General features: G+C 42.2%; 1 protein-coding gene across 7 annotated transcripts in view; it reads right to left on the bottom strand.

Moving 5' to 3' along the window:
- Nucleotides 1-25,407, bottom strand: part of Mitf (melanocyte inducing transcription factor) — a 222,273-nt gene that overhangs the window by 83,721 nt on the left and 113,145 nt on the right. Inside the window, exon 1 of one of the 7 annotated variants that reach the window (XM_041642022.1) lies at nucleotides 12,340-12,384. The exons of the other annotated variants lie outside the window; for them this stretch is intronic. Coding sequence (XP_041497956.1) covers nucleotides 12,340-12,374 — 35 coding nt within the window. The 5' untranslated portion in view covers nucleotides 12,375-12,384. Of the gene's footprint in view, nucleotides 1-12,339; nucleotides 12,385-25,407 lie in introns of those variants that run through there. 7 annotated transcript variants of the gene reach the window in all.

Genomic DNA, 25,407 nt, shown 5'->3' with positions numbered 1-25,407 from the left:
AAATGCTCCCTGGCCGTTCATTGCTGTTAATCTAAAAAATCATCTCTGCACTCACACAGATCTGCCAAAAAGAGCATCGCGTCCAAAGAAAATGTATTTTCCCACCCTGGAGTGCATCTTCAAGGCTCAAATGTACTTTTCCTACACCAAGAAGAGAGGGGAGGAGGTAGCTATTTAAAAATAAATAAGTGGTCTGGCTATTCAAAGCCTGTCAGGTACCAGACTTCTCGGAGAGAATGGTCCTTTTGATAAACACAAGAGCAAACCTTTGTATGGGAGCAAAAGGAGCTGTGGCTTAATCGTGCTAATTAACCACACAAGATGAGTCCCTGGCTTCAATACCAGGGGGGACATCCTTCCAATTAACAGTAAAGCATCTCAGGGACAAATTAAAATTATTAGTGAGCAAGCCCACTAAGGCTTCATACTTTAACCACAATAACATCGCCACTTAAAGTATCTTCTATAATAGACTACCAGGGAAGAAACAATACAGACCTGTACAGTAGGACGATAGAAATACGGGACACCATATGAAGAAAATGATAGTAAACAGAGTTTATATTTATAGAAATAGAATAAAACGCAGCTAATCGACATTTTAACAAGGCTTCTAAGGGGGTTAGGACAATGAAAGCATTCGGGTTACTTAACTATGTACACACACCCTATAGGCTATTTCCACATCGTGGCACACGACTACCAGATTCTCAGCCCGGCTTGTCATCTTCCGAGTGTCCACTTCTCTTAGAAACAACTGAATCTACAGTTATCACCTCATAGACAGAGACAGGCACAACTAGACTTCTCTCCACTCACAGAACAGGGGAGCACAGTTGGTGAGTGTATGAAAGGGCCAGTAAGGAATGGAGGCTCAGGTAAGAATGGAAGCTTAGCTAAGAAATATTCCAAGTGGCTAGAATGGCTGCTTTTACAAAGGAGGACTTCCTGATAAAGCCAATAACAATACACATGCAGAGATGTCTGAATGCATCGAGTTTTAATAGCTTACTGGGCCCAGCTTTGGGCTCACAAACCTCAGCTCTAGCTGGATAGTCATAATTCCATGAGTACTATTCCTTTTAACCTGATTACGTGCAGTTCACAGGTTTGACAACTAGCTACTGCTAGGTTTGACAACTAGTTACTGCTAGGTGCTAGGGACACCTGCCTTCTAAAATCACAGTGAAAGCCCTGGCCACACTGATTCCCCCAGTTGCCTTCACGGGAGGTCCATTACCTAGACTGCTGGGTTCTGATCTAGTTCTACATGTGAAGGTGTATATCTCTCCCCTCCCCCAGATATAAAAACCCATAGGCATGGCTGCAAGTGCCTTTGCTAACACCTCCCCGGCTCTGTAGCCAAACAAGCTTGAGACGTGCTCCATAGTAGTCAAGGAGGAGGGCCGCAAAGCAGACTCAAGTCCTACTTCAGCCGTTGCTGAGGAGTGTGAGCTTTAATGGGCCATTCATCCTCTCTGAGTGTCCCCCAGACCTACCTCTAAACACGCTGTGGGGACCGAGTGAGTGAATGTTAAGATAAAGGGCTCAACAAGACAGCTGGAATGCAGCACATGGGCCAGATGGAAACCCTTCGTGTGGCCTCGGCCACCACCCCTCCTTACAGTATCAGCTTTCCAAGCCTGCTTCTCTATGGTGATAAAGGGATGCTGGACAGGGTTCTGTCTTACGTGACATATTCGTAAGTCCAAATATTTTATTTCGCTAGCTTTACCAACCACTTAAAAACATCAGAAATTTCATCAGGTCCCCAATATCTGGCCGGTATCACTTGCCAATCCCTTACCTATGACACTGATGCCAGGACCTCCCTGTAAAACCATTGAAATCCATCTCTAATTTTGAAAAAGCAGTCCTGGGAATCCAGGCAGTTGAAACCCAGAAAGGCTGAAGGGACCATGGAACTTGTCAATGTTTCCACAAGTTTCTGCTGCACACCTTGAATCCCAACACTTGGGAAGCAGAAGCAGGTGGATCTCTATGAGTGCAAGGTCAGCCTGGTCTACATGGTAAGTTCCAAGCCAGTCTAAGATACATTAGAGAGACCCCCCATCTCAAATAAACAAATAAAAATAACATTAAGACATTCTCTAACAGAGTAAGCTTCTTTCGTAGACACCCTGTGAAGAGGTCAAGTGACTCCAATGTTTTGCTCCTGATCTTTGAAATGTTTTAGTATATTTCCCCTTTGCACTGCAGTAAAGACTGAAACATATAATAAATGTATCATATACATATGGCTTGGCACAATGACCGGGAAATTAGTGGTAAAATATAATATTAAGTCATGAACTTGCCATTTCATTTTGATACAAAGAGACAAATTTTGATAAGCCTTGCTACAAGTCTGGACCAGAGATAAAGCTTACAGCCTTTAGACTATCCCTGTAAAATTCGGAGAATGTAGAGTTTGACAAGATAGAGAGAGAAGGTGATTTAACCTGCATTCTCTTGTGGGCCATAAGGTAAGAACATTAGCATTTTGCTCTGATACTCATGTACGCGCGCACGCGCGCGCGCGCGCGCACACACACACACACACACACACCTTCACTCTAATCATTCAATGAACAGAGCTTAGAGCCTAGTTTCTGCTTGCAGTGAAATGCAAGGTTTTTATGAAGAAGGCATATGGCTGGGGTTATGATACACGGCAAAGACACAAAAGACCCAATAGTATTGACTCTGTACATAGGTAAGGAAGTCACAAAGAGCATAAACCAACTGGGTGAATGCAAAAGCTTGGTTGCAGGAACTCTGTCTTAAGTTAAAATGTGTGAACCTATTCCTGGTAATGCTGACTTCAGTTTAGTAAGATCTAGGGTTCAACAAATCAACAAAAGGTCTCAGTCCATTCTGATCTTGGCTGTGTTCAGAAACTAATAGTAAAACAGTGAAGATCGCAGCCGTGTTTAGTAAAAGCCCAGGGACATGACTCAGACAGGAACACCTTTCTCAGTGCCCTAGGAAAGTCCCATCCTACAGTCACCCTACAAGGAGCCAAGGAGGACCTGCCAAGTCCCTGAAAGCAGAGTCATCAAGTGGACAGGATGGAAAGAGAAGGCCAAGCAAACTGAAAACTAACTGAAGAATCTATCCAGAAAGTTCCAACTCCATATGCTTACACAACAATTTATCCTAGGCCAAAGACTCTCACGAGAGCATCCACAGATGCTGCCCCTCATCAGGTAGCTGTGCCATTAAGACACATTCTTCGGCTTTTCAGATGCTTGTAGACAACAAATTCAAGTTGGCACATTGGATGGATGCTTTTGAAGTGACAGTCCTGGTGTCCGACATTTGTGAGGGACCAGTTCTTCCATGAGCTCAACCTCTCCAACTGCACATTTTCAACATAGAAATAGCAAGAGAATATCAAAATGAAGTTTTACCAAACTTGCTACAATACTGACAGTAATTAGGAATAAGACCTATCAAAATGAAAAACGCCAGTGATCACAATTTGGTGTCAAACACTGAGATATTTCTTATCCCCTTTTAAAAATTTTCAGACAATAATTGAAAATTTTCTGATGACCTGGTATGATTGGGACATTGTGGAATCCAAATCCCCTGACTCTGGAGATTTGTGCCTTTGATTTGTACATAAAGAAGAAAACTTTACGTTAAAAAGGACAAGCCATATGGAATTCAAACTTGATATTTTTACTTAACCAGTCCAAGAACCCAATTAACAGGTAGAAAGAAGAGACACTGTTCAACACTCTCCATATTCTCTTAGCTGGACCCACACGATACCAGACAACAGCAAGCTTAATAATAAATTAGATCAGAGAAACCCTTAATTCAGCTCCCAGTACATCAACATTCTCAAAGGAACACACAAAACATGATGTCCTCATTATGAAGGGAAAACAGTTAGAATATTCCATTTTATGTATTTGATGTAGTCATTTTTATCTCGATTTGTATAACTTAATATATTCAGCATCTCACTACAGTGACATAATGGTGCAATTGATAAAGGAGGGCTGCACTGACAAGATTTATGTCAAATAAACTGATGAGGAGGGATAAAAGCCATGCTTAGAGACCTTTGGAATTAACAGAGGGATGAGGTTCTTCCAGGCACTTCAACACCAGACTGCTGGAATTTTCACTCCTTCACAAGTTTCTCATGTCTACGGCCTTCAAATGGGACTGACAATTTCCTGTGAAAAGACACCGAAAGCCTCTATATTGCCTGCCCATCCCCTTTCCACTTAATTCTCCTATTCTAGTTTCCTCTTCATCCCTTTATAAGACTATATATTCAGAAGATCCCCTCTTCCTCCTTGGTACTTTGCTATCTACCCGATCTCTGTGGATGTTCTGGACAATGCACACTTAATCTAAAGCATAAAAGCTAACATCTGCAAAGAAGAGAAAACATGTAATGTTTGTCTTTCGGGGGCTGGGTAACCTCACTAAGAATGATTGTTTCTAGCTCCATCCATTAGTGTGAATTTCATAATTTCACTTTTCTTGACAGTGTCAGGACTAGGTACACCTTTTTGAGTCATTAGCCAAAGTAAGAGCTTATTGACAAGGATATCATATTCTTGTATTTTTTAAGATTTTTTTCTTTATTATTTCTTTATTTTTATGTATAAAGTGGTCTGCCTTCATGTACGGCTGCAGGGCAGCAGAGGGCACCAGATCTCATTATAAATGGTTGTGAGCCACCTTGTGGTTGCTGGAAATTGAACTCAGGATCTCTGGAAGAGCAGTCAGTGCTCTTAACCTCTGAGCCATCACTCTGACCCCTTATGTCATCAAATATGGAGAAGTCGAGTTGGTGTTCAATTACAAGCTTCTCCCTGACTGAGTAGGATGCAGAGTGCCAGAAAGTGTTACACATGCTGCCTGAGAAGAAAAACGATCAGTGTCACCCAGCTACAGAGGTCTATCTGCAAGGTAGCCCCACAGGGACAATAAAGGCACAGTGTTATGGGGTAACAAACCACTTTTTTTTTTTTTTTTTGGTTTTTCGAGACAGGGTTTCTCTGTGGTTTTGGAGCCTGTCCTGGAACTAGCTCTTGTAGACCAGGCTGGTCTCGAACTCACAGAGATCCGCCTGCCTCTGCCTCCCGAGTGCTGGGATTAAAGGCGTGCGCCACCACCGCCCGGCCACAAACCACTTTTTGATAGGATTTAAGGCCCACTCCATGAGCTGGAACTCCTGCATGCCTTACTAAAGCAGCCAAGTACCTGAGACAAGGTCACGGACTTAGGGAAAAAAACCTATTTTTTTTTACTCTTTTAAAAATCAGCAATAAAATGACTTCTAATGAGAGGCTACTGTATCCATTAATCAGTGCATCATTCAAATGTTAAATGAGAAGCTTGATCTTGCAGAAGATGGTAATTTATAGAGACTGAGAGACTTTGGAACACTTATCTTAAATGAGATGGCTTTATCATATCCTTCCCTTAAGGCTAAAGGACCTATTCGGAAGAGGAGACAGAAAGGTTTTTAGAGCTAGAAATGGCGGACAACTCCAAGAAAGAAAAATAGTGTTTTCCAGATCCAACAGGGCTGATGCACATATGAACTCACAGAGACTATGATCTCCATTTAAGTTCAAACAAGACAAAAATCCCAGCACGGAGAAGGGGATGCAGATGCAAAGTTCTACCACTATAAAGAGGCTGTTTGCAGTTGACAGCTGGCAGAATAGGGAAAGTCAGTTTTCTTCAGTCCAGTGCTATCAACCACACTCCATGGAAGGCTGCATGTCCAGAAGTGGATGCCCAGTGAAACTCCATGGTTTTCATTTGTTTATGAGTGTGTGTGTGTGTGTGTGTGTGTGTGTGTGTGTGAGAGAGAGAGAGAGAGAGAGAGAGAGAGAGAGAGAGAGAGAGAGAGTGCTTTTTTGTTTGGTTCATTTGGTTGGTTTGGGATTTCTTTTTTTTTAAATTTATTTATTTATTATATATACACTTTCCAGGATGCAGTACCAGATCTCATTGCAGATGGTTGTGAGCCACCATGTGGTTGCTGGGAATTGAACTCAGGACCTCTGGAAGAGCAGCTAGTGCTCTTAACCTCTGAGCCATCTCTCCAGCCCCCTGGGATTTCTTTTTAAGACAGAGAAAGAACATGAAGTGTGGATAGGGAGAGGGAAGACTATGATCAAAATATTTTATGAAAAAAATTAATGAAGAAATTAAAAACAAAAAGAGACATTATAAACCAACTCGTGCATTTAGCTATTTTCTCGTTCTTATCAACACAACTTATTTCCCTTGGCACAGACACCACTAGGGTTTGACATGCTCTTGATGCCTGGGTTCAGACAGACCACTGTGAGGGCACAAAGCAGCGGTGAAATGCCACACTCAGGGGTTCTGTTCTTCAAATGAAGCTTCCCCTAGAAAACACTCCAATTTTTTTATGTGTTATTTCAGTGTGGCAGTGGTGGTGGTGGTGGGTGTGTAGGTCAAAGAAGTTAGATATCCTGAGATAGTTACAGGTGGTTGTGCGCCACCTGGCTTGCACTCTAGAAACTGAACTCAGGTCTTCTGAAAGAGCACTCTTAACCTTGAGCCATCCCTGAGCCCACACTCCCCAATTCTTGCTCACTCTGTCCAGTGTGTATTTTCACTCAGACCCTGAGACTGGCAAGAACTTTTTAAAGCCATGAAGTTTTCCTATTTGGACTCAGATGACCGCCTCTGTCACAGAGCATGCTCAGTCACTTTTCTATACAACATTGTAATGGGTTAAAGACGATGTAAATGCTTCCGATTCTAGTTTAACGATCCCTGCATAGCATGCTCTGAAAATATCCACCAAGACCCAAAGTTTACCACAGTAGACGGAAACCCAGAGCAAAGTGTTCATGCATTATGATGTAAGGTTTGGTGAACGCTGCACCCACTGCATAGGGAGGCAACCTCACAAGTGGCCACCAGGCTTATTGTGCCCACCCATTATGCATACCTACTCATCATCCTGTGCCACCGATTTCACCTAACAAAGCCAGCCTCCCTTCCTCTCAGCTTGTGGATGCTCAATGTTGGCCTAACTAATCAGTCTATCCTGTCCTCTGGCAGGAGGGTCAGAAAGGGGCCAGTATTCTACCACAGGAGAGAGGGAACTGTCTCTGACAGAAACTGTGGTGTAAGATGACTTTCCTTTATGTTCAGATCTGGCAGGAAGTGAACCTAGACTTTCCTGCATCTATGAGAGAAGAGCCACAAACTAAAAACAGCAACATGAAGTTAAAAAAAAAAAATAGCAAGGGCTGCAGTGCAAAAAGCACAAAGGAGGGCACTGTGACCCGATGGCAGGGAAGAGCTGGATCGAGGCACCCCTGAATTCTTTGTAACTCTGGACTAAACCTAAACACTGATTCAGAAAGGCTAGTCCATCCCTAGCCTAGCTTAGGATACCTTGATATGTCTAAGAACTCCACAACAGAGAATTAAAACATCACCTACCAAACTTAACCAGATTCAAAGTCTATAAAATAACTCAGTGAACTTCTATCAGTTAGAAAAGGCATTCGGAACAGAAGCTGTGGAGTTTCATGTCAAATTTTACAATTTCAGTACAGAACGTATTTGATGCACTTGTCCACCACCTAAATCAAAGACTCCATGACAGAATTAAAACTAAAAAAAAAAAATATGGAATAGTACTCAGCACTAAAGAAAACTAAAGTTAAAATGTGTGCAGGAAAATCCATAGACTTGCAAACTGTGTGTGTATGTGTGTTGTGTGTATCTGTATGTGTCTATTTGTGTTTGTAGGCATCTGTGTGTGTGTGTCTGTGGGTGTGTTGATCTGTGTGTGTGTATCTGTGCCTGTCTCTCAGGGTGTCTGTGTGTGTATGTGTGTTGTGTGTATCTGTATGTGTCTATTTGTGTGTTTGTAGGCATCTGTGTGTGTGTGTCTGTGGGTGTGTTGATCTGTGTGTGTGTATCTGTGCCTGCCTCTCAGGGTGTCTGTGTGTGTATCTATGTCTGTGTATGCCTGTGGATATATATGTGTACGTCTGTCTGGATGTGTATCTATGCCTGCCTCTTTGTATCACTGTGTATATCTGTGTCTGTGTATGTTGGTTGGTGAATCTATGAATGTCTGTGCATTTGTGTGTCTGTGTGTATTTTGTGAGGTCACACAATCTTGGAAAAAAAACTGCATATTCTCCTTCATATATGGAATCTAGCCAATAAGATATTTTATATGTAAACAAAGGAACACGTGAGCACAGTACAGTCTGTTGTACTTTTAAAAGAAATCTCAGTAGCTCTGAGAAAGGAAAACCAGTATTCTGCCCAAGACAATGCACAGAATGTAGTGGTTGTTCATCCCTTAGCATCTAAGGAGATTGAATGCAGTGTAGGTGTCTTCCAATTCTGTCACATTTACTCACACATAAGGAGAAACCTTGAGGGCAGAACCAAGTCTACACATGGAATCCACTTATGTTTCATGCACTCATCACATGTCTAGAGAAGAGTTCATTTTATATAACCATATTGGCTAAGCCCATTTGCTGATGGCAGTACATCACAAGAGGTCAAGTGTGGATTTTTCCCTTACTACATACGAGTGCTCAAAAGCCCTGTGTTTCAGAGCCCTGCAGATTTTCAGGCTGAGGATGTTTAACCTGCCTTCCCCTCTTCTGTCATTAGCTAGTCACACTGCTACCCCTATTTCCCAGTTTCCCATGGACTACGGTGGCTACAGGCCTAAATCTGGCCAGTAATTCTTAGGAAGGAATGTCGGGTAGTGCTTCCGAACACCGAACCTTCTGTCATGTCTCCTGTAAGTGACTGTACTGACTGGATTTCTGGGAGCCATTTTGGACCATGAGGATGACAGGGACTTAAAAGTCAGTCTGGTCTCAACCCTTCAGAACTGGAGATGTTAGTTCCATTGACAGCCACATGTTTAATTCATACTACACACTTCCCAGCACACAGACAAGATAAATGTTTGTTCAGTGAGTAAATATGGTATCTCTTCTAAGAAACACTCCCCGTCATGGAATCAATGGTACTACAGCCTGGGTTTTAGGGGATCTCTGGCCAAAGGATGTGTAGACAGAGACTGCTCAGACCCGAATAATTACACAGAAACTATATTAATTGCAACATTATTAGCTCAGGCTTCCTATTAACTAACTCTTACATCTTAAATTAACCCATTTCTATTAATCTGTGTATCACCATGAGGCTGTGGCCTACCAGTAAGTTTCCGGGGCATGTCTCCTTTGGCAGCTACATGGCATCTCTCTGAATCGACCTTTTCTCTCTGTCTCTCTCTGTCTCTCTCTCTGTTCGGATTTCCTGCCTGTCTTTACACTGCTAAGCCATAAGCAGAAGCAGCTTTTTTTCATCAACCAATAAAGCAACACGTATACAGAAGGACATCCCACATCAAGGATGTGTATACTTTAGTCATCCAGTGCCAGAAACTTTCAATCATAGGAACTTTCTATATTTCTTTCATTCAAAAAGGAATTCATCTGCATTTCAAGATGGAGAGAGAGCCTGGTGGTGGTGGCGCATGCCTTTAATCCCAGCACTCGGGAGGCAGAGGCAGGCGGATCTCTGTGAGTTCGAGGCCAGCCTGGTCTATAAGAGCTAGTGCCAGGACAGGCTCCAAAGCTACAGAGAAACCCTGTCTGGAAAAAAAAAAAAATCAAGATGGAGAGAGTCCTTCCCATCAATGAATCTACACAGTGACTTCCTCCTCTTCCCAGACACGTGCCAAAAATCAACTGTGAATTAGACTCAGGGAAATTCTCTCTCTCTCTCTCTCTCTCTCTCTCTCTCTCTCTCTCTCTCTCACACACACACACACACACACACACACACAAATAATGCAGTATCTGGAGTAACCACAATAATTCAAAAGCTCATCACAGCTACTTAGTGGGAATTCAGAGAAAGGAGACAGGAGGTGGGTGAGAGAGCACAGAAGCAGAGGAGGAAGTTCCAGGATACTTGTCATCTCGGTGAAAAAATACCAGATAAGACAGATAAGAAGATAAGAGAACAGTATGTCTGGAGTCCAGCCCTAGCTCTGTCACAGGCCAGCTGTAAGACTTGCACACGTTTTTACATGCTCAGAGCTTAGAAGCTTCATCTGCAAAGCGGCGATGGAAGAAGGATGTTGTACATGAAGTGGCTGTGAAAACGCATCAAAGTTAAAGTGCTAAGAACAGAGCCCACAGACCATCTGGACAGTCTGTAAAAGTCACAACAAATTATTTTACATTGTGTGTGTGTGTGTGTGTGTGTGTACATACACACGCATGTGTTTGTGTAATGTATGTGCACAATGTATGTCATGTATTTGTAGATGTTCATGTGTGGGAGTATGGGCACATGAGTGCCATGGTATAAGCATGGAGGTCAGGGAATACCTATGCATGTCAGTCCTTACCTCCCATCTCCACATCCCATGTCACCATAGCAATTCTGAGATTACAGACACATGTTACCAAGCCTGGCTTCACATGTGTGGGAGGGTCTGAATGAAATCCCCACCCTTGTACGCAAGTTTTACCCTATGCGCCATCTCCCAGCCCAACACTGTACTTTAATCCCAGAAAATCATATTCTCGAAACACCTCAATATCCTCAAAGCAATGAAATCTCTCATGTTACTCTCAGGACAGGCAAGCCTTTAGAAGGCTGCTGTCTGCTATGGTGCTCACTGGCTTTCCTAGAGGAAAATACATAATGAATTCCTAGGCAGGAAAGAAGTTAATGGAAAACAGTTCAGCACACAAGCTTTCTCAAAGTCATTTGCTAGAAAATTCATTCAGAGAGTTTGGAGGGATGCATACTCCTATGTCAAATACTACCGCTAACTAGAGAAAAGTTGAAAATTAAGGATTAATTCGGCGACAGGTTTGGGTCTGTCCTTATGCTGCATCTGCAAAGCAAGTTTGATCTGGCTTCATCCCTCAGCTTGCTTAAGATCAGAACAAAAACCATTTGCAGGTAAGGTACATTCTTTCAGGGTATAATTCATGAAGAACAGGCACTGCCTTCCCCACTATTATCTGATTTATAAGGCAGAGATTTATTTTTAAAATTTTCAACTTAATAGCATTTCAAATGCATAATTACATGTACTTTGTGCATAAAATGCTCTATCATTTGAGAGAGATGAGTAATTAGCTGTTTTAATGGCACATGGGATGAAAATGTACAAGGTATATATAAAGGAAAATTCAGCAGAAATAGAAGCCGTTTTCAAAATTACCTTTTACAGGACCTCCTAAAGACCCATCAACTGCAAATGACGAACTGTTAGCCACATTTCAATTTATGAGAATTTCATTTTTAAGAATCAAATTCTAAAAATAGTTCTGCTACACCTAGTATTTTTCCATTCTTCTTGCTGTCTTCAGGCACACCTTCACGGGCTGCGGAATGAAATGCTTCCCTGCTCTAATCAGAACCCCCTTCCTGACCCAGGAACAGTGGGTAAATAATTATCAAGCTCCAGAAGTGGCTTTTGCATAAGTTAATCTGCTTGAGAGCCTGTTCACTTGGAGACCCAGCTTTCAGTACTGTTTCCTAATCTTAGGGAGAAATAGTGAAAGTGGATGCCGGAGAGGAGTGGGTCTTATCTACTAAGTCTGCTTCCATTTGTTCCCTGAAAACTGCGACTTCACCTTGTACGACATTTCTATGACAAGGAGAATATGCTGATGTCTGAATGTTTTGCTCTCTCCATAAAGAAAAAAATCCACAAAAACACAAATCAGAACGTTTTTATAATGCAACTGCTACTGTACCATGGTCGGGGAATTCTCTCTCTCTCTCTCTCTCTCTCTCTCTCTCTCTCTCTCTCTCTCACACACACACACACACACACACACACACCAAGCGAAGGAGGGAGGAAGGGAGAGAGATCTCTAAAGTGTTTACAACGGGGAATTTGGAGAAATATAACACTAAAATGCGTCTTTCTAAAGAAAATGCCCTTTTATTCACAACAAAACTGGGCTGTGATCTATTTGACAATCGTGCACCAAGCACTGTGCTGTCCTAGCCCATCTTTTAAACAGTCGGAATTTTTTTTGTCATCATTAATTTATGAGCAAAACTCAATTTTAAATGAGTTAATTTTTGCGCCACCCTCCCCCCAAATGAACAATTGCTTTTTCCACATCCAGCCATAAGAGACTATGGCTGCAGCTGATAAAAGCCACAGTTGCAAAGTACCTGCCACTATTTCTAATTCCCAGGCTTTCCTTTCTCCATCCGTCCCCTCAGCCAGAGAACGAAATGCTTCTGTTAAGTGGTCCCAAAATTATCTCCAGAAAAAAACACTTCACTTACAGATACAAGCTTTCAAAGGAGCAGGGCATGAGCATCTGAACTCTAAGCGCCTCCATCTTTTTTCCTTTAAGGTGTTCTGCAAGCCCTTGGCGAAGAGTGAAAGTCAAAGTTACTTCTGGCACCGGCTGTGTCACTAGGGGTGGCTCCTGATAAGGCCCTGGAAACTCCAATCCAAACACAGCTCCACGCTAGAATGGAGCCTGGTGTCTGTCTGCAATAGCAGACCTGCTTAATCCAGTACCTATGGCACCTGAGGGGCAAAAACGCTCCTTGCTCTGCACAGGGGGTGGGGGGAACACACTCCTCAAGTCAGGCCAGGCCAGAAATGTACACAGCAGCCAAGCAAGCTCTGGCAATGCTGACTGGACCTTCCCCAGCTTGGGCACCAGTTCAGGCTTGCAGGGGACGCAAGCTTGCAGGGGACATATGTCATCAGGGAACTTGAAAGGAAAAGGAAGTCGCATATTGGCGAATTTTTAACACTTAGCAGATCACAGAAGCAAGCGAGGAAGGCTATAGGGCAGTTCCTGCTATTTTCAGTTAGGATATATCAAGCATAGCCTAGCACACATCTCTGCCGACTTTGCAACTGTGCAGGCAGTTTTGGGAGCTAGACACTAAGAGTATCTTACAGCTAACAGGCTATTGGTGCACACCACCTTCTCTACGCTTACATCCATCCCAAAAGTCGAAGGAGGGCTGTGCTGGTATCCGTCTGGTGCTTCTGCTGGTGGCACCCTCTTTCTGGACACACAAGTCTTTAGGCCATACATCTGTGTGCTTCAGACTGTCACCCAATCAACTCTGCATACATTGGTATACAAGAAGGGGAAAAAATAGCAATGCATGTTCTCAAAGAGAAAACACTTTAAAATGCAGACATGACAACATCAATACTATCAAATATTTATGCTACAGACTCAGCGCACCAGAGCTGTCTTACTGAGCAATAAGAAGATGGAGTTTCTCCCTGTACGCAATTCAAAGGTCACAACAAAGACACCTGACACTGACTAGCTGTGTCCCCTGGGCAAGTGACTTCACCTTTCTGTGTCTCAAAGATTATATTCAAACTTAATTACTAGAAAAGCATGCTGTTTCCCTACATCACAATTCCACAATGTAATAAATTATATTTTTTAAATACCCCTCCAATAACAGATTACATTAAGCCAGGGATTTCAGCCAAACAAAGTCTGTGCTCTCTTTGTTCATCTATTCTTTCATCCACTCTTCTCTCTGATAAATACTCACTGAATACCCACAATAGCTCAAGTACTATGCAAATTCTTAAGATCTTACATTCCAGTGGGGAACAAATATTAAATAATCATATTAGTTCATAATTACACATATTGAAATTGCTACAAGGAGATGAAAATAGTTAAATGAGGTCAGATGGGCCTTCCTTAGGCAAGAATCTCTGAGCTGAGACTGGAGTTAGGGAGGGGAAAGTAAAAGACAAGACATGGAAAAGCCCTGACTGGGAAAATTAGCAGGAGAAGTCGCTGAGCCTAGAAGGAGGAACAAGTATGCTGGGTATGGAGAGTGAGGCTGTGGCCAGGCCAGGTCAACCCAGCGAGAGGTCACTGATTTTGTTCCTCGGTGAGAAAGAAACCACCAAGGGGTTGTCAACGGGGACTGATGACTTCACACTGGGATTTTAGGAACAGTCTATCAGGCTGCTGTGTGGAGAACCAATGAGAAGGTGGCAATGTTAGCTACTGCAGTGGTCTCAGCAGGAGGTGACGATAGCCCAGTGAAGTTCAGAAAGATAGTGCCAAATTGGGAAGAAGATAATAAAAGTGCACAATTTTTTTTTGTTAAAACTAACGGTCAGTAAATAGAAAGAAGGAGAAAAATAAATTTCACTAAATTCCTGGGGAATAGTTGTATTCATCCCTAAGTCGCTAGGCACTTTCTATATCCAGGGTCTTCCCTGGGGACTGTAAGAAGATAACTTGATGTAGGAGGGTCATCTGTCTATGTGTTACTTTCATTGGTTAATAAAGAGACTGCCTTGGCCTTTTAATAGGGCAGAAAATTAGGTAGGCAGAGTAGACAGAACAGAATGCTGGGAAGAAGGCAATGAGGCAGACGCCATGGAGTCAGCCACCAGGTCAGACATGCTGAATCTTTCCTGGTAAGCCACCACCTCGTGGTGCTACACAGATTATTAGAAATAGGTTAATCAAGATGTGAGAGTTAGCCAATAAGAGGCTAGAAATAATGGGCCACGCAGTATTTAAATGAATACAGTTTCTGTGTAATTATTTTGGGTAAAGCTGGCCAGGAGCCGGGCCGTAGCCCGAAGCTCTTCATCACTAGAATAACTGAAAAGCCATGCCTCTTCTCTTATGAAACGACCCCACATAGGTTCTTTCTTGGTGTTCAAGAATCCATGTTTAAATCCCATCATTTGCCGGGCGGTGGTGGCACACGCCTTTAATCCCAGCACTCATGAAGCAGAGGCAGGCGGATCTCTCTGAGTTTGAGGCCAGCCTGGTCTACAAAGGGAGTTCCAGGACAGGCTCCAAAGCTACAGAGAAACCCTGTCTCAAAAAACCAATAAATAAATAAATAAATAAATAAATAAATAAATAAATCTCATCATTTACTAGTCCTGAGACCCTGTGCACATCCATTGAACTTTCTGTAGCCCAGTTTCCTCACCAAAGGAAAAGGAATAATGACTGCCTCGTTGCTGACGTGAGACAAGAGTAAGGCAATGCAGCCAACATGCTCACGGTTACTGACCCATTAAAAAAATCAATAGAAAAATAGCCTATGTGGTTCTGAGTGTAGTCAGCACCACCTATTTTGGATCAATGCTGACCCACCTAGAGAACTAAGGGAACAGAAAAGAGTGAGAGAAAATATTGAGAAAGAGATACAGGAGAGAAAAAAGAGGTAAGACTTAGCATGTGAAGGTCTGTGAGGTGTTGTGCTCTCAGGGGATCTAGTCACACTCTACCCTGCCTTGGACACTACCCCGAGGTGCATGAAGCTACTTTCTTAAACATATAATTTATTGGTATTTACCCACAAAAAAATAAAAACATGTGCCTTCTATGGGCTCCCAAATGTTGGCCATGAAAGCAATGGGGTCAATTCCAGACACTTAGTATAACATGGCACCAATGTTTCCCTGGTATACCCAGCCAACAGCGTTTCTAGGCTTTCCTTTTTAGTCAATCCACGTCCCCAAAGGATTCCCACTGATTACTTACATACATGTTTCATTAAAATGACTGTTAAGAGACATGTGTGTAATGCATCTGTAGAGCCTAAAATGACAAAGATGGCACTGATGCTCTCAAGGAATCTTCTTGACACATAATCTGAAATGACTGAAGGTTGAGTTGAATTTGCACATGTGCCATCATCTACATATTGCCTACACAATATGTACAGATGACATGTCACAAGTCATCACCCAATTATTCAGAAAATGTCTCTGCGGAGCCAGGAACCATGTCAAATGGCTGGGCACTGCATCCCTACTGGGATGAGTAGCCCATGGTTTGGTGGTCAGTGATTTCTTGAAATGAAAAGATCTACAATGTACGAGGGGCTGCAAAGAAGATTCAATAATGAAGACTGCTCACTATCTGCTGAAGACATGGCTCAGTGAGCAAAATCTGCCAGACCATGGGTAGTGATGCATACCTTAAATTCCAGAACTCGAGGCAGAAGCAGGTGGACCTTGTAAGTTGAAGGCCAGTTCTTCTGCACCGTGAGTTCCATCCTGGCCAGCTAGGGTTAAAAAGTTGAGTACTGACTATAGTTCAATTAAAAACAATAAAGTATGAAATAAAAGAATAAAAAAGTGAGAAGAATAAAATAAATGCTATGTAGATAATTTTAAAAAAAGAAAAAGGGAGTTTGCTGCCCAAGGTTGATGACCTAAGTTCAATCCCTGAAGCCATGTCAAAACCCAGATGTAATGGCAGACATCTGTAATTCTAGCACCACTATGGGAAGATAGGAGGGCACAGACAGGGTCAGTGGCAAGACACTGGTGGACCAGCTAGCCTGGAGTTCATTGCACAGCATGGGAAACAACAAGGTGGAAGGTGAGAAATGATTCCCCTAAATTGTCTTCCTACCTGCACTTGTGTGTTCTGACAGACATGTGTCTGGATGCATGCACACGTACACATACACATGCACGTGCCCACATAGAGAGAGAGAGAGAGAGGAAGTGCAATTTTTTATTATGTTTTAAAGGGTGCTTAATGCACAATCATTAGGACCAGAGTTTGGGTCCCAGCACCCATCTCACAAGCTCAGTGACTTCAGTTTTTTTTGTTTGGGTTTTTTTTTTTTTTTGTATTTTTCGAGACAAGTAGCTTTGGACCCTGTCCTGGAATTAGCTCTTGTAGACCATGCTGGCCTCGAACTCACAGATCCATCTGCCTCTGCCTCCCACTTGCTGGGATTAAAGGTGTGAGCCACCACCTCCCAGCTCTCAGCGACTTCTGAATATCTGTAACTGGAGCAGCTCTAAGGGCATAGGAGACAAAAGCATCTTTGGGTCTTGCTGGCTTTCACGATTGTGGGGAAAATGAAAACCCAAGATTTAGGGAGTAACTCTGTTTCAAAAGGAATATAGAGGATGGCATTCAATTTCATTTTATGACTTCTGTACATACACAGGCTTGTGCATGTGTATGCATGTCTATGTGTTGCTTTAATTGGTTAATGAATAAAGAAACTGGCATGGCCTGATAGGGCAGAGTAGAGCTAGGTGTGGAAAACTAAACTGAATGCTGGGAGAAAGAAGGCAGAGTCAGAGAGAAGCCATGGAGCCCACCCCCCCGCCCTGGAGGCAGGCACTGGAACTTTACCCAGTAAGACACAGCCTCATGGAGATACACAGATTAATGGAGATGCATTCATTTAAGATATGAGTTAGCCAGAAATATGCTTAAGCTATTGGCCAAACAGGATTGCAAATAATATGATTTTTGCAAGGTTATTTTGGAGCTGAGTAGCGGGAAAAAAACAAGCAGCCTCCTACTACATGCTCATACACTTACACAAACACAAATAAAATTTTATTCTGTCTATGCAGCATGCATATGTGCATGCCCACACACACATATGAATGCAGGTGACCACAGAGAGCAAAAGGTGTTGGATTTCTTTGAACTGTGGTTATAGGCCATTGGAAGCCATTCAAGGTGGGTACTTGGAGACAAACTTGAATCTTCTCCAAGAATAATATGCACCTATAATCGCTAAGCTATCTTCCTGTTCCACAAACAGATAAACCAATATTGTCAGCAACTTCACAAGTATACTTGCATAATCTATATTTATATCCTGAATTTGTAAACATTTACACATGCACATGAGTATGCGTGTGTGTATGCACATACACACATATTTGAACTATATTTAAAAAGCTGAATTGCAAGTGTATGTGTGAGGAGGATAAAACAGAGAAAGCAGGATAAAATTATTTCCTACAGACTAATTCATTTCAAATGAGAATTATTTGAATTGCCTCCTTGTCCTAAATTGTAGTAAATCAACCAGAGTCATTGGAAACCTAAGTGACCTTTCAAAAACTGGGCCTTAACTAAAACGGAATTTAAAACAGTCAGGAAGCCACGTGACAGTCACCTTTTCCTTGGAAGTTAAACTGGGATCTTTGGGGAAGAAAAAAATTCAATCACCACAAAGAAGAGATAAGAGGCTTCACTTATTATCCTGTTATCCTGTCTAAACTGTAGCTCAAGAAAAGCAAAGGGAACTACCTTATCAAAGCTCAGGATTCTTATTTTCTCTGGAGATTAAATGATCACTATCCCTAAAGCACCTCCTTCTCCTCAAAGTCAGAGCTCTTCTTAATGAACTCCCTAGACAGACAACAGTAACTGAGTGTTTAATGTGCCTGTAAGCTACAGGGACCCATGGCTACCTCTGGCTTACAATGCAGAAAGTATCTGTTTCATCTACAGAACCTGGTTGCTACTCCAGTCAATGGCTTCCACACCAATGTACTCATCAAAGTACTCAGAGCACCCTCTACTTACATTATCTCCTTAAATAGCAAAGAAGTTTTTTTTTTAAAAAAAAAAAGATCCTAAAAATACTAGTGTAAAAAAATCTGTTCTGAAGCAAAAAAAAAAAATCAATGAGACTCTTTTAGGTTATGGCTTAGGATATCTGGATCTTAAAGTTCAACATGGGAAGCACTAATATATTATAATATAATATAATATAATATAATATAATATAGATAGGTGTTGGAAAGGTGGCTCAGCAGTTAAGAGTATCAGCTGCTCTTCCAAAGGACCCAGGTTTGATTGCCAGAACCTGCATAGCGACTCACAACCATCTGTAATTCCAGTACTAGAGGATCTGATGCCTTCCTCTGACATTCATGGGCACCAGGCACTCAAGTGGTACTTGGACATACATGGCAGCAAAACACCCATCCAGATAAAATAAAAATAAATAGAATGTCAATAAAGTCATATATAGTATACAGTGTATAAGTCATCTCTACAGAAGGCAGAAAATACCAAAGAACATAAGCTCTTTTTATTTGCTGAATACAACCTGCTGGTGCCCTTTAAAAACTCACTGTGTGCCTTCTGCAGTCCTCAGCACTTTCTCTGTTGCCCCTACACCATCAAGCTTGCATGCCTGGAGAGGCTAGATCCTTCCCAGGGGCCCTCTGCCTTGAACATCGTTTGAGTCACACATTTTGTCACTGGGTAGCAGACATTGTGCCTACTGCTATGGGAAAGACTAAGATGAAGATGGGAGACACCCTGTTCGCCATGGCTCACACAAAACACCCTATCAAAGAGGGGCCTGGAAGAAGATCTCCCAGAATGCTCTACATGCCCCCTACCCAAGGATGCCTCCCAGGTTGGCTCCTCCTACCTCCAACATGAGATTTGGGGGGGGGGGTTGTTTGTTTTGTTTTGTTTTGTTTTGAGACAGGGTCTCTCTACACAGCCCTGGCTGTCCCAGAACTCACAGAAATCTGCCCGCCTCTGCCTCCATAGCAGTAGGATTAAAGGCGTGCAGTTTCTGTAGGTCTCTCTTCCTCAGACATGACTTTGCTGATTATCCTTCCTAAAGCAGAAACATCCACTTCTGGGTTTAATTCTCCCAGCAAGAGGTACTGACTTCTTTCTTTGACAGCACTTAGTCAAACTTGCAATCATTTTAGCAGGCAGAGTCCTTTATTCTTCTTTTATCGGTGTGTGTGTGTGTGTGTGTGTGTGTGTGTGTGTGTGTATTTTACTCTCAGTACCTGGCAAATAAGGAGTGTTGGACAAATGTTTTCTGGATTGGTTGGAGGAAGGATGGAAAAATGACTGACACAAAAGATGTGTTGAATAGGAATTGATGATAGCATTTAATCAATTAGAAAGGCACTCCCTGCCACAAACAGGACACACAATTGTATATTCTTTATGTAGAGGCTTTAGCGGGGTAAGCACAACCGTCTTTTTGTAGATAAAATACTTGAGTGTGATGTTCCAGGAGCTGGAACTGCGGCTCTATTGGCAGCATCACAGCATGACTAGAGGAAATTTTTAATGACTACTTCTCTGCAGAAATACCTGCCCAGTCCCACTCCATCACTTTATCTCTCCTATCTCGTTTCTATTTTTTTTCTCCTTCCAAGAGCAGATCTCGCAACCTTAATGATGTAGCAGCCTCCTCTGGAAGACAGCTCGGTGTCCCTGGCACCCAGAGAAGCCCTTCAAGGCTGAGAAGATGATCCAGAGGAGACTCTCGTTACTGCAGGTAAATCTGACTCACAAATATCCCATCATTACTACAAAATTGCATAGAAGATGCTTATGCAAACAGCTAATTAAAATCTTAATGTTTACAAAATTCTGCCCTAAGCACAAAAAGGTAATGTACAGCCAGAGGTCTCAATGTCTTTCTGTGGGGAATTTTTAAGCAAGTGATGAAGGGAGAAATATTTATAATATGAATTTGGCTCTTTTCTTTAATCATCAACGCGTCAAATTAATCCCTTAGCTCCAATGTTCTCATTCTCTCTCTTAGAGTTCACTTCAAAAGAAATATCTATGCTGGCATCAACAGTGACTGGGACGTCTGCTATTAATAGATGGCAATAAGTATCTGTACGATTGTCATATAGATATAGTCATATATAGTATACGCCGTATAAGTCATCTCTACAGAAGTCAGGAAAATACCGAAGAACATAAGCTCTTTATTTGTTGAATAAAACACACTGGTACCTTTAAACCCCGCAAAGCATCCACTACCAATCCTCATGGACGTGTTGAATGGTTAGTAAAAGCCTCAAGTCATCCAACATGGGCAATACTGTGGTAATAAAACATAGAGGGCCCTTAGGCCATCAATCTGCCACACAAACCAAGAGGGTGAAACAACAGGAAGTTGGGGACCCTGGGGAGATTATACTGCTTTGATAATCCCTTCATAGAAGAGATTTAGGAAAATGCCATTTACTTTCCTTACAGGTAAATAGAAACAGGAGGTCTTTGCGGGCGGGGCGAGGGATTGACCATATGACTATATAATAATACAGTCTTCTACTGGAGAACCTTAAATATGGTTCTTTTCTATGACCCTTACCTTACTTAAAAAAGAAAAAACATGGAAAAATAGAAAAAAAAGAAAAAAGAAAAACATGGGCTTCTCTTTTACTGTTCATAGCTTTAAAAATGATGAAAGGGTCTGCCTACAACCCCAACACCGGGGAGGCTGAGCAGGAAGGTCATGAGTTTGAGGCCAGCCAGGATACTGAGGAAAGGGAAGGAGTAAGAGGGAACTAGAGAGAGAGAGAAAAACAAAGGGAGAAATAGGAAAGTAGAGTCCCTCCGCCTGCCTTTTAAGGGCAGTCCGGGCTAAAACAGGACGGGGACCTCCTCTGTCACCATTCTCCACAATAACAGCTCCTTCTAAGCAGGAGTCCAGATGCTACAAGGGTTTTAAAATATTCTAATACTCAGCTATCAAAGTGACTTCCCAAGCTGCCAGAGCAATGCTCTTGGTTGCTGAGGAACGTGAACACACCTCCCTCTGTCCCCAACTCTCAGGGATATGCCAGGACATCAAACAGCAGAAACGTTCCTAAGTCTTAGCTATATAATCCACAGAAGAGTGGGAAAGAGAGAGAGAAAAAGAAGCAAGATAACCGGTTAGGCAGCTAGGTTTCCTGGCCTATGCCTTACAGGCTGCGTGTCAAATAATGACATTTCCATCAGCTAAAGTTTCAATATGTGAAGGCAGTGTGATAAGACCAGGATGAAGTGACAGCAGGGCCATCAAACAACAGGACATAATGCATGCTTCGGGGTCTGTGTTGATGCTTGGGAACACACCTCCAGCCTCGTGAGATGTATGAAAGCAGAGGACCTGACATACACCAATGTGAGAGACACTTGGGAAGCAGAAGTGATGCTGTTACTGAGGTGTTCACTTTTACTCCTTTCTATTGGCCGTAACGCAGCATACGGTGGATGAAGTTTTAGCAACAGCCTCATCATACTCACGCTGACCGTGCTTCTTGAATGAAATGCATGACCATCTAGGTTTTGTACCACCGCATATGCTGCTCTTGCAACGATGCAATCACCGCTGTTCACTGTACAAGACCATATCCCTGCACTGCAAACTGAGCAATGAGTAGAGAGGAACTGTGTCTCATAGACCATGATGCTACAGTGGACGATGGTTGGAAGCCACTGAATTGCAAAAATACCAGTTGTTACAAGATGTGTGGTCAGGAACTGAGGCAGTGGTTTCAACCATAAGCAACAAACCTCTTAGCGGCCCACTGTTTTATAAACACACTCCTAGCTGTCTCTAAACTGGACTCAAACACAGCATCGTTTGGCCAGCTAAAGAATGCACAGTATAGTTTATTCAGTGTGGACACAGAAGCATGCCTGTCCCCAGCAAAGATTTCCCTGGGCAAGTCATTTCATTCCTAGACATAAATGGGATACTAGAGTGAGGTACGGCAGGAAAAGCTCTTAGCAGAGTGCCTGGAAAATAGCATTCACTCAGTGCCGCCTAAGAGATAGGAACTATATTTCAGAACATTGATAAGCAATTCGAAACCAGCATTATACTGTGTATCTAAGAACTTTGCATACTAGAACACAGAAGAATTACTATTCAGAGATAAAAGTAAAGGTGCTTTTCAAACCTGATGTCTGAAGTAACTATATGCATCCAAAATATATGTAAGTTCAAGAAGGGGCCAGTGTGACCAGAGAAATGGCTTAAAAACACTCTATGCTCTAGCAGAGAACCCCTGATTGGGTCTCTGCATCCAAAAAGATGCTCACAAGCATCCATAACTCCAGTTCTGCAGATTTAGCACCTCTTCTTGATGCTGTGGGCATAAAGCACAATGTAAATCAAAACCATACATGTATGCAAAACCCTCACACACATAAAAATGAAATAAAACTAAAGGGAGGACTAGATGTATGTGTGAGTCAATATTCCTAATGGATAAATGAGACCTGCAATGGCGGTAGCTCTCTGTGACTTTTGCTACCAGATAACTAGCGGCCTTTTCAATGGCTATCTTGGCTGCAAGCTAAAAGTTAGCAGAAGCCGTCTGTTCTGGCTCGTCTGTCAGTTATGTCTGCAATTTAAAGTTTTACTATTTAAACGTAAAACTGGGGGTCAAGTGGGAAATCTTATCTCTAAATAGCAAAATTAGTATGACTCAAAACTTAACAAAACACCACTCGGGACTGACCCGGAATCTGTGTTAACAGCAAATATCCCAAATGTTTGAAGTAGCTCAAACACTCACCCTTGTACTAATGACATCTGCTTTGGTTATGCTGAGCAAACAGTATTTAAATTGGGAAAAATAATATTTGCACAGAAACCTTTCCTGTCTGTTGATTAAACCCAATCACTCATAATAAACTAGATACATATTAGCTTTCAGTACCTAATTCACACTCTAGGGATCCCTGCTTATAATCAAGGCATGTATTTATATTGATGCCAACAGTTAAGGCAACCAATATTTTAAACTAACAGTCTGTGTTATAATTTTAAACAGTACTATGAAGAGTCATAAAAGAAAAATTATAACTTTGCTCTAAAATATTAAACTTTGCATTCTTAAATATCGAGTGTTCAGCAAAGCTATCGGTCTCTCCTGTGACGTCACTAAACACTGACAATGCTCAGATAGTGGAGCCGTGGAAGTAACAGTTACTTTAATTCAAGTTAATCTGGCTTCCAATATCAAAAAGATGATTTATGTTTAAACAATATTAACAGAATCATGAATAACACTTAGAAAAATAAAAATAATCTTACTAAAACTAACTGGTTCAACAAATACGTGAGGACCTGCTAGAGCTTAGAGTCTGGTTGATCTATGCCTAAAATACGTCAATCATATCATGGGTACTAGAGTCTAAAAAGAAATGTTTGTGTTACCAATAAGCATTTCTTTGTTTATTTAAAGGGACAGCCTGGGAGCTGCACAGCCCATGATCTTTACGATGCACAATAAGATTGTTACTACTGAAGGGACCTGCTTCCCAACGCTGAGCCCACTAGCAATGCTCTTTCATTTCCCGTACATCATTAGGAAATTGGGAAAACCGCACGATGAGGCAGACTAAGTAAGCTCATGTCTTTGGTTCATTTTCAAGAGAAAGCAGTAGGAGAGGCAGAGACGGAGAATTCCTTGGTGGACTGCCTCACTGTGCCTCACACTCATAGGTCCCACCTCACAGTGATTTCATCTACTTAAATAAAGGAAGTGAGAAACAGGAAGCGCGGAGACTTTCCAAAAATGAACACATGAATGAAGCACAGATCGGGGCTCTGCTATTCCACACCCCATAGTCCTCTGTTCCTGTTTCTCAAAGCTGCTCAAGGATCACAAAAGCTAACAGGTTCTAAAATTAGAACCAGGGGCTGGAGTCCCTAACCCAGCCCCCACGGGCTTCTGCATTCCACGGAGGCAGGGGCCGTATCTGTGCAGTGTACCCCTCCACTCTCTAGCCACGCACAGCTCCACACCACGGAGACACTGTGCAGCCACTGGGCACTGTGTTAAATGATTAATTCGTCAACATGGTGCCTAAAGCAACACAGAAGACTCAGGCAGACTTCCCTGAACGGTCATGAGCAGGAGTTAAAATAATGGCATTTACTAGAAAGAAACAAAGAAGAAATACTACTTACTTATCCTTAAATTATCTGGCTTAAAGCGGGATTGAAAAAATGTGACTTTGCAATGACAAAAAAAAAAAAAGCACTGTTGCATTGCTCAGCAAAGGAACCTGCCCTCAAGCACATAAATTCAGACCTGTGACCCACAAGTTTAAAAAAAAATAAACTGATTCCTGCAAGTTGTCTCTTGACCTCCACATGCATGCTGTACCACAAACATTTACAGAAATAAAACGTAAGTAAAGTTTTTAATATAAATAATTACACATGTTAATGGGAAAAGGGATGAAGAATTTCTCAGAAAAGAATGATTCAAGACGGTTTTCTAGGGAAAACACGATCTTTGGGAATTGAGAGCTGACTGGGTGAAAGACAGTAAATCCTGAGCAAGGACTCCTAGGAGTAAGGTTCAAGATGGTTTCAAATCCGGACACACTGACTCCACGTGAACTAACCCTGGAGTCATGCGCTGAAAGGGGCCTCTCAGATTTCTTTCATCTTGGGGGGGAAAAAGTCTCTGATGCTGATATTTCCGCCTCTCAACACTCGCCCATTGTTAAGCAGAAGGCTCAGGCCTCCCACCACCCCAGACTACAGGACTTGAAAGAATCTAAACGTTCTCTTCAGTTTCATGATATGCCGTTAAAGCAGACAAGCAGACTTGTACCTGTGTCCAAACCACTTCATAACATTCCCTCAAATTATGTTTAGTATGTGAAACATGATGTAGTATCTAGGAGCAAAAGCAATGAACTTAGCAGGGGAATAGCTGGAGTCTGAGAAACGGTCACTGAGAGCAATGAAGAATGGGCCCGAATCTTCCAAGGGAAACAAAATGAAACACAGCTCAGGAATAATGGCCTCCCGCGC

This window comes from Microtus oregoni, unplaced genomic scaffold (genome assembly GCF_018167655.1).
Source record: "Microtus oregoni isolate MIOR12 unplaced genomic scaffold, Mior012 000002F_ref0000024, whole genome shotgun sequence".
Classification (NCBI taxonomy): Eukaryota; Metazoa; Chordata; class Mammalia; order Rodentia; family Cricetidae; genus Microtus; species Microtus oregoni.
The sequence above is the reverse complement of the archived record's forward strand: the minus strand, read 5'-3'. Positions and strand labels throughout refer to the sequence as shown.